The sequence below is a fragment of the Durio zibethinus genome, chromosome 4 (genome assembly GCF_047325235.1).
Source record: "Durio zibethinus cultivar Kanyao isolate XHJ-2024 chromosome 4, ASM4732523v1, whole genome shotgun sequence".
Lineage (NCBI taxonomy): Eukaryota > Viridiplantae > Streptophyta > Magnoliopsida > Malvales > Malvaceae > Durio > Durio zibethinus.
This window is the reverse complement of record NC_143165.1, coordinates 8432944-8442964: the sequence shown is the minus strand read 5'-3', so window position 1 is coordinate 8442964 and position 10021 is coordinate 8432944. Positions and strand designations below refer to the sequence as shown.

Genomic DNA, 10021 nt, shown 5'->3' with positions numbered 1-10021 from the left:
CTCCGAAATGACCCATACTTGCATTCATCATTACATAAATTAACCCACCCAATCCATCATCCAAATAAATCTGGTAATTTTAAAATACAAAACTGTAATATGATACCAAATAATAAAAAAATAAATATGACATAATGTAAAATTTTAGTAATAATTATATATAAATTAAATAAAATTAAAAAATATATTTTATATTTTCATATCGATAAGAATTATAATATGTAATTTTGATATAAAACATAATATAAATACACAAATTGTAATATTTTTATTAAATATATTTTTAAATCCAAAGAATAAAATAAATTTTTTCCCTTATTAAGAACTGTTAACCAACAACCAAAAATATTTTTAAGTTTTGAGTCAATTTGACATTACAATACCACCTCAACTCGATCACATATCAATTTATTTCATAAATCTCTTTCCTTCCATTTATAAATAAAGTCATTCAAGTGTTGATTTTAATTTCTTCTATTTCTTTTTGTTTTACTCTCTTTTTAATTTTTTATAATCGATCTAATTAAAGCATACAAATACAAAAACATTCATTACTTTTATCTTTAATCGTTTTTTTCTCTCTCTCATAATTTTAAGGTTTTACCCTGGATTCAAAATTTGATACAAATAATTTTACACCACACACACGAATACAAGAATCGTGACCTTTACTTTCAAAATACACCAAGACTTTTGGTACACCAGCCATACTGATAACATTGAAAGGCACATGCAAAAGTGCGAGGCAATGAAAAAACAGTAAAAAGTCAATTCATTTATACAATTACAAAGATCCTGAGGATCGAAAATTTAAGCAATTTTAATAGTCACGTCTATCTACAGAGAAACATGAAAATCAAACCTAATGCAGAAAATGTCAAAACTTGAGCAAGGAATTAGTTGGATGGAGTTTACTTTTATAGATGAAAACCAAAGTCATTCAACTGCAAAATGGACCTAAAAGCAAAGATTTAACAAAAAGTTTGTACTGTTTCATATCTTTTATACATAAAATTAGATTTCATTAGCTTTAAAATTTAATGTAATGTGTTTTTTTAACAATGTTAAGGTCTATTATTTCAATAACTTCCCCTCAAAACATGGTAATTAGTAATCTCTTTTATTCTGAATAAAAATTTTATTAGTTTCACTTTAGCAATTGCCACTCTATTTCATTTAAAATTTGACACATCAAATGTAGAATCCTTAATTAAATGATGTGTAGACGATATAATTGGACCCTTGGGTTTTTATTGATAGGTAGAAAAAGAAAGAAAAACAAAAGAAAAAAAATTTTACCCTAATGATTGAACCATAATATTGTTATGTAGCTCAATCATTAGATTAAAACATTTTTTATCAAACGGAATGTTAATTTGCCCCAACTCAAGCCTTACATAAGTCGTGAAAACTTTCACAACTAAGTTTATTGAATGATTAATCAACATTTTATTGTTTTCTATAATTTTAGTTTTAAGTTATTTGATTATTTTTAAGACTATCACAAATAATATTAACATTACAGTTATTTTGTATTTAATGTTATTATTATAAACAAAAAATTTTTATTTTGATTAATTATATGATATAACTCATCACTAATATCACTTTATATGATATATATTAACATATAAGCCCATTAGTTAATTTTTTAGGTACATAAATCCATTAGCTAATTTGATAATGTAGAATGCCACATTTAAGTGTTGTCTTCCAAGTTGAAATATGCCGCATTAATGTTAGTATTACATAAATTTTAGTGTAAAAAAATCAAAGGGATTCACTTTTTGTAATGTGAATATCCACATGAACATATATGAGATTTTGAGGTGACAAATTTTATCAAATTTTAATGACGATTGATGGAATGAATGAATTTGAAATATTTTTAAAAGATGATAGATAAAAAATTAAGTTTTAATATTCATGAATAAATATAAAATATTGCACAAAAGCTATAGATATATGATACATTTTATTCAGGATTAAGGCTCAATGGAGAAAAAGTCTTCCTTTAACATCAATTCTCCCAAAAGACTAATTCAATAGGCCTTATGCTATTCAAGTAGAGGCAACAAGCGTGGTGAATTTTGCTACAAAAGTTTCATATATAAAGGAGAATTCTAGTTGTAACAAAAGGAAAAAGGAGAATTCTAGTAATATATTGACAATACAATTCTATTGATGTAAGCTTCAACAACATATAATTACACATGCATTTACAGAAGAAAGGGATCAAAAGCAAACTCTACAGCTGATCTGAGTTCATCCCAATTTGCGTTTGTGAAGAAGTCATTTTCTGGATTTGAAAAGCTTGAAGATGGTGCAATAAATGGAGGTTGAGCTGGTTGAGCTATGGTGCTCAATTGATCAGCTGCTACATGCCAATTTTGGAAGCTTCCATTGATTTGATCAACAATTTGCTTCTGATCGTCATCATAATGCTGAAGAATTGGAGCACCAAAGCTTATGTAATTTTCCTCATCACTGTTGGATTCCACACTGCATGTTTGAGAACTTGTTGTGTTAGTAATTGAATTGTGTTTAGCAGCAATTTCTGTCCAAACCGGTGTGTATTTTCTGTGTGATACGTTCCTCTTGAAAATTCGACATATAGTCCATACTTCCTGTAATTAATCCCCAGAATTAAAGATTTATTAGGATTAACTAAACACTTCAACGGGAAAAAAAAATAAAATAAAATAAAAAAGATTAATGCTCACAGCTTCTTGGGTAGTATATTTGGGATTGGTGTTATTGTGATTGCTAGGAAGGCGAAACTCATGCATCATCCAATCAGTTTTGGTTCCTTTTCCTGCACTTCCACGGTAGTATACTAATGTTTTCTTTAGCCCTATGCACTCATGGCCATGGCCTTCTCCTCCATGTGAATAGACAGGTTTGTCAATGCCGGTTGCTTTCCAAAATCCTGATCCTGTCACCCTATTTGGTCTAATGCTGTTTCGGTACTTTCTTCCTCGTTTGCAGAAGTAATATGAGTCACTTTCTCCTTCACTGCTAGGTCCTGCATGATTATTGATTATGAAATACATTAGATGAAATAAAAAAACCCCGCCGGATGCAAATATTTGTACAGAAATATATATTCCATTGATGCTAGATGAAATACACAGATTAAAAAAGAAAACTGACCGAAACAATTATATATAGGGTTTCATGTGAAATTACTACTTACTGTAGAACACAAAGTGCAAAATTTATGAAAATAAAGAATTATCAAGCTATCTATTTCATTTTTCAAAAGAGGCTTGATGATTGGTTTTGGAGGCTTCACTCTTAAATAAAACACAATAACTTTGGATGGATAGAACGTTATATCATAAAATTTTAGAAATAATTAAATCAAAAAAAGTAAAACAAAAGAGACTAAACTTGATGATTGTAGGCTGCAGCGCTAGCAACTTGATTTAACAAGTAGAGAAAATATTTATGGATATGCAGAATAATTACAGAAAGTAGTAGCAGTTATATATAGAGATCATACTCGGAAGATCCCAAGGATCATATTTGTAGATATCCAACTGTTTGATGAGTTGGATTTTGATGGGTTTCTTATCAACCTTTCGTCGAAGATAAAACCTAAGAAGCTCTTCATCTGTTGGATGGAATCGAAACCCTGGAAGTGGAACATCTTCGGCTTCCTCCACCTTACCAGTAATACCATCTTGGACGTTCATCTTAATTTCTTGGTGCAGTAAATGAATCCTTTGTACTTTCAACTGTGTAAAACCTATTTCTTAAATACTACTTCGCATTTTGAAATAGTCAAAAGTCAATGCTCTTGACTCTTTGATAAACCACCATCCAATTAGCTAAGAAAGAGTCTTCCATCGATGATCAATTGTATATATAATACGTAGTAGTTTAATAGAGTTTAATAGAGTTTGTTAACAAGAGGCCTCAACTTTTCTATTGGAAATATTATATTGACATTTTTTTTTTGTAGAAAAGTTAATATCGATATGTATATGTATATCCATTAACTCACTGCAAAAAATATAATATTTAGCAATAAAATTTTATGTTATGTTGCAAATAGTAAGGCTTTAAAAAGTATTTGCAACAAATTTTATGCACATTATAACATGAAAAGGGGAAAAATGTAAATCATAATTCTTTCAAATTATCAAGATAGTTCTGTAAATTTCATTCCAACAACTTGAAAAGGGAAAACCTGAACCCATTTTTTAGCATAAAATTAATGACATATATATATATATATATTTAATCAAATGCCCGAATTCAATGTAAATCACAATTGTTTTACTAATAAACTTATAGGTTCAAATCTTTGTTTTTTTCATATAAGTAGAACCCTAGACAGAAAATTTAAAATGTACATGAAGAAATATTAGATTGATCAGTTCATGCTGTCATATTTAGACTATAGACTATGACTATGTAATGTGTTAATTAAGAATTATGGAAATTAAAAGATCAATGATCCTCCTATGTCTTGTTTTTTACTATTAAATTTTCTTTTCTTGTCTTGTCATCTTCAGTAGTACTATTCTTGTTTTGATAAATATGGCGTTTGAAAGAATTTCATTCCTTCTTGGCTAAATATTTATATATATTATATTCCAAAAATGGTTTGCGAAATCAAAGTAAAAGAAATTCTAGAAGTTGAGTGCACGATATTTGACCACAAAATCAGTTAACACTATTTTCTTGCGCATACAAAAGTTTTAAACCTCTTCCCATTGCAATCCAAGAAAATGTCATAATAGCTGGAATTGCTTTGACTTGCCATTCACTGTTATTTCCTCCTACAATTATTGTCTAACTTTGAAGTACATTTTTCTTCACAAAAAACTTTTAAAGTATATTAATTATTTTGCATAAGAGATTAAGTGGTCAGTGGCAACATTAAAAAAAAAAAAAGTTTGGACGATAATTTCACCTAAAAATAGTTTTATCTGAAAATTAAACATTATTATACAAACGTTAATCCACTATAATTAAAGATACAAGACGTTCCCTCAACATCTTTTTAAACACAAAATCGTAAGTCAAGAAGGATCAACTTGTCAAGTGAAGATCAATTTTGCTTATGAATGAAACAAATTTTAACAGATAAGAATGGCTGATTCAATTTGAAGCTAATCTTCTTTGTTGTCATCTTCTTACTAATTTAGATTATTTTATCATCTTAATTACCACACTAATGATCTTTATAAAATTAAGAAGAGACTTTTCTTCATGTATTTTTAACAATTAACATATCATTTTCGACGGAATTTATCCATCTAATTCATCTTACAAAATTATAGATGGAGGAATAATAATTAATTGATTAATTAATTAAACAGTTAGCTAATTATTTTATTCCATTGGACAATCAGAAGGGAAAGATATATAATTCTAAGAAAATTCTACCAATTTTACTCATAAATTATCAAAATTACAATTACACCGTCTTAAAAGATTTGAAATTTTTGCAAATTTCATAGATATGTTGTTTGACTTGATGCCATAAATCGCTTTCCCTTGTATATGAATTTTCCATTAATGACATGAATAATAAATAATTCAGCATACGCAGACCTTTTTTCAGTTCTCTTACGGCACGTATATATGTAAAAAATTACAATGGTGTTATTATTATTATTCAAAAGAATTGTAGAATTATAAGTCATCTAACCACGTGGTTTAGAATTTGAAAAAGCCCGCTTGCTTTCTGTAGCTGTTTGAACAAAATTCAAAGTCCTCAGTCAAGATATATAGAATCCATTTTTCTATAATTTCTGAAATGGAATCCATAGTTTTATAATTTCGAACCTTCTCTATTTCTTTTATTTACAGAGGCCTTAACATCATTTTTTTTTTTAAAAAAAAAGAAAGATGATAAAAATTCTAAAATATAATGATTTGAATAGTCCAAATAATATATATAATTACACTTTTTGTTCTTAAAATTTGTGTTTTTTACGTTTATATTTCATTACTTTTTCTCTCTTCTTTGGATTTCGGATCGTTTAATGTCATCCAAAAAAATATAGCATTTATGTATTTGACTCCATGAAGATAAAAACGAAATGATATAGCCTTCAATTTCATGAATCAGTGACAACAAAAGGATAAAGAAGACATGAAGGCTTGGGGTTCGAACTAGGCCAAATTCTCTCCCATCCAAATCCTGCAGATCAAAAGAAATAGCATAACCTAGCATTTGGACTACCCATTTTCTAACTTCAGCTTTGGTGTCCTCCGTTTTCTTTCCCTTTTAGAGTCCTCCTGTAAGCCTTGACCTGTGTGGTACGCCTTAGAAAATCAATAATTGCTATTTTCTTTTATTGTAATTGTCTGGGATTGTAGTTTATGTAATCAAATCGAATTTTTTTACAACTTTGATCATCCATATGAATATCTACTTTAAACTTGTTATTAAAAAAATTAAAGATATCAATTGTACCTACGAAGTGCATATTCATGCATGGTTATTCCTTTGCTTTATAGATGATAAAGTCAGTAATTAAATTTCTGGTAAACTGTAACCAGCGTTCTTGGTTTTCAAAATCGAACCTACATAATTCAAGTTTGCAGAAAGACTTTCTCTGCTTTCTTTTCCATATGTCAAAATGGACCGTTGGGAATGCGAAAACAACGCCAAATGGACCTTTAAAAGGCCCATAAAGCTATTGTCGAGCATAAACATGTACATTTTTCATGTCCCATATATATGACTTAATTTTCTTCTTTGCTTCCTTTTTCAATGTGGAGCCCCACACCTCAGATCACTATATATTGAATAATGCTCAAAAACAGATCTTTTTGACATTTGATTACCCAAAATTAATTACTCACCTTATAACCATTTTGTACATATATGTGGTTTTTGGCACAGGGAAGTGAAAAAAAAATTTTGAAACTAGAAAGAAAGACTCTTTCTAAGCTGATTAGGCTCCTCTGCCGAAGAGTCCATAATTTGACTTGACCTGAACAACCAGCATTTGGGACGACTCCAAATTCACATTGTTGTTTAAGAAGGTTGGATGATATTCAAAGCTAGGCTTCCCTGTATGATTGATGATTCATGCAAGAAACATAGAAAATATTGAAGGATTAAAATCTTGGTTTCTTGTACTCCACTTAGACATGCAAATTGGAATGAGCTCAAATCAGATGTAAAGTTTGCTCGTCTTCATCCCTATCTTATGTAAATGCTTTAAGTTATATATGATGCACAACGTGGAAGTAGTGGAAATGGTAAAAAGGTAACCACTTTAATCAACCAAATAAAGACCATGAGCTGAAGACTACTTAATTTGTACACCATGTTTTGTTGACCATTTTGAGTCAAAAGTAATGTATGACCAGGTTGAGTTCATGGGACAAATTGTAAGAATCTTGAAATCAAATTGATGACCGAATATTACCTACTCTCTTGATCTCGAATATTTCCTACTCATGTCCAAAATCAACAATTTACTGATTTATTACTTATGTGGAGGGAGCTACGATGTAACAGAAAGAACATGCACACTGTTTTTTTGCATATCCTTAATTCGTAGTTTGTATATTTGGATTAATTAATTTCTGGGGTTCCAATTTAGTCCCCTTTTGTTTGATTCTTTGCTTCAAGACAAGTCTTTCTTGGATTCTTCAAGAATCGAGATGAGTGCATTTCAAGCTATGTATATTGGCTAGGCCTAATCAATCACCTTTTTTCTGACAAATTAACTGTCATAGAGCAGTTCATTTCCACAGATTTCTTTCTTCTGATTATCATTAAAGCTGGACTGTCTAGTCAGTGCCAGATCTAAGATCACTGCCCAAGTTTGAATCATTCTCTATGCTGTTGGAATTCAAGTCCATTGTTACATGCATCTTCTTTGTGGATCTTGCCCTCTGGCCCTTACATTGGTAAAAAGTGCCTTCCGACTTGTGAGCCTTTGTAAGCGAAAGAAATGGTGCTGCATTCAAATTTACAGTGGCCTAAATTTGAGTTGTCAATCTTACTTCGGCAATAAATTTCATGTTGATGGGTTCAGAGAGGAGCAATTGTAGATGAGAGATCCTCACTCACACTGGACCAAACCCAAAATTTCGGATTTTTGATACAAGTACTACATTTATATAAACTAGTTTATTTTCTCGTGCTATATGTATGTAATTGTTAACCAAATTATAATTTTAATATTTTTATAATAATAAAATTGAAATAATTATCATCATATTAAATTAAATTGAAAATATAAATTTAAGTTTGAAAAAATAAATATAACAAAAATTTTAAATTAAAATTCCAATAAAGAATAAATATTTAATTTTTTTCTATTTTGACTTTTTTTTTAAGTTTTCTTTTAAGTCTTTTGATTTTAGTTCATCATCTTCATTCATTATATATATATATATATATTATTTATTTATTTTAAAAAAAAATTTTAAAGAATTATCTTCTATCACAATCAATTCGGATTTTGCATTTCCCTTTCTTCTCTATTTTATGCTTTTTTTCAAGCTTTTTCTTTTAACTTTTTTTGTAATGGATTTTTGTTTTCAATTTTATAAATTTTTGAGCCAATCGATCATTCATTGAACTCGTTTAAACTCTTGCTTTTCATCTATTTATTATTGAAAATTTAAATTCCTTATTTTAATTTGAAACCATATTGTTATAAAGTTTTTGTTGCTTGAAATAAAGTAAATATATAATGTTTTCTTTTTCATGATCACTTATTTCTGTTTTTATATGTACTTATTTATGTAATATAAATCATTTTGTAGTTTCATTTTATAGAAAAAAATGCATACTTACATGAATTTTACAAATTAAAAATTATTAATTTATAAACATATTCTAAAAAAATGGATTTGAAGCATTCAAAAACTATTAATATCTCAATGTAATCATCAATGATGTTTATTTATATATTTACAAGGGATATTGACTAAAACTGTTTTTAATATCGAATATTGATTTCTTAAAAGTCACTAAATATGTATAACTTACTAAAATATGTTATAATAATAGTTTAAATAATACACTTTACTTAAAGGTATATCTTATCAAAATCAAATAGGCTTTTTTATGTTGTTCTTTAAATATTGAAATACTTTTCTCAATTAACTTTGGTTCAATATTATTATTGTTTGTTAAATAATGAAATATAAGAATTCTAAAATTAATAAGATATGACCTATTTTAGATAAATATCAAAAGATATTATTATATTTTGAAAGTAAACTATGTTTTAAATCTTAAACTTTAAAATTGATAATGAATATATTTTTAATATTTGAACTCTTTTCTAATTAAAAAGGAGTAATTTTTGTATTAGACAAACACTTAATTATACATATAATATAAGTCATACAAAAAATTCATCATTTAACTGATATTGTTTATAAAATTATAATTTATAGAATTCAAACTATTATTAATATTATTAAATCATATATTTTAATTTAAAATATTATGTACTTGAGAAAATAATTTATAGGTAATTTTTCTATGGTGTTGTCTAATAAGTTTATACTCATTATTTCTTTCTTTTATTTCAAAAATATCTTTAAAGACAATAATTTTTTGTATAGTTGCTATCAATGTTATAAAAGCTACTACATAACACAACAATTAATTTTTAGAAAAGATATAGCATTAGTCTAGCTACTATTAATTTATTATCAAGTAGACAATCAATGACATACAAATTTAGATAAAGTCATTCCAAATTTTCACTTCAAAAATTGATTTTGTTTCAATAAAATTATGTTGTTATAGTAATTGGTACATGAATATTGTTTTAACTATTTATATGTGTACAATATCTACAAATATTTGTAATTCAATACCTTAGTATTAAATGGCAATAAATATAATTTTTTAAACGAATCAAATATGTTACACATATTAAAAAAAATATAGCTCTATATCAATATTCAACCAAAACAAAAAAAAAATTTTACTAAGTTAATAATGATTTATTGCTATATATTATTGATGATTTACTACTAAGTTATATCACTAATTTACCAATTAAAATATGAATAATTT

The 10021-nt window shown here is 27.4% G+C and overlaps 1 protein-coding gene across 2 annotated transcripts; it reads right to left on the bottom strand.

The window, feature by feature from the left end:
• Nucleotides 1–1994: 1994 nt before the first annotated feature.
• On the bottom strand, nucleotides 1995–3716 carry LOC111288393 (transcription factor JUNGBRUNNEN 1-like). Of its 2 annotated transcripts, none has more exons than XM_089760316.1 (3): nucleotides 3472–3716; nucleotides 2724–3018; nucleotides 1995–2627 (listed from the first exon to the last, which is right to left on the bottom strand). In XM_089760316.1, exons 1-3 carry the CDS (start codon nucleotides 3696–3698, stop codon nucleotides 2220–2222), a joined length of 930 nt encoding a protein of 309 aa, XP_089616442.1. In that variant the 5' UTR covers nucleotides 3699–3716; the 3' UTR covers nucleotides 1995–2219. The 2 variants fall into 2 exon arrangements, with proteins under 2 accessions (XP_089616442.1, XP_089616441.1); XM_089760315.1 differs by having other exon boundaries at nucleotides 2724–3045; nucleotides 3508–3716.
• Between the last annotated feature and the right edge of the window lie 6305 nt (nucleotides 3717–10021).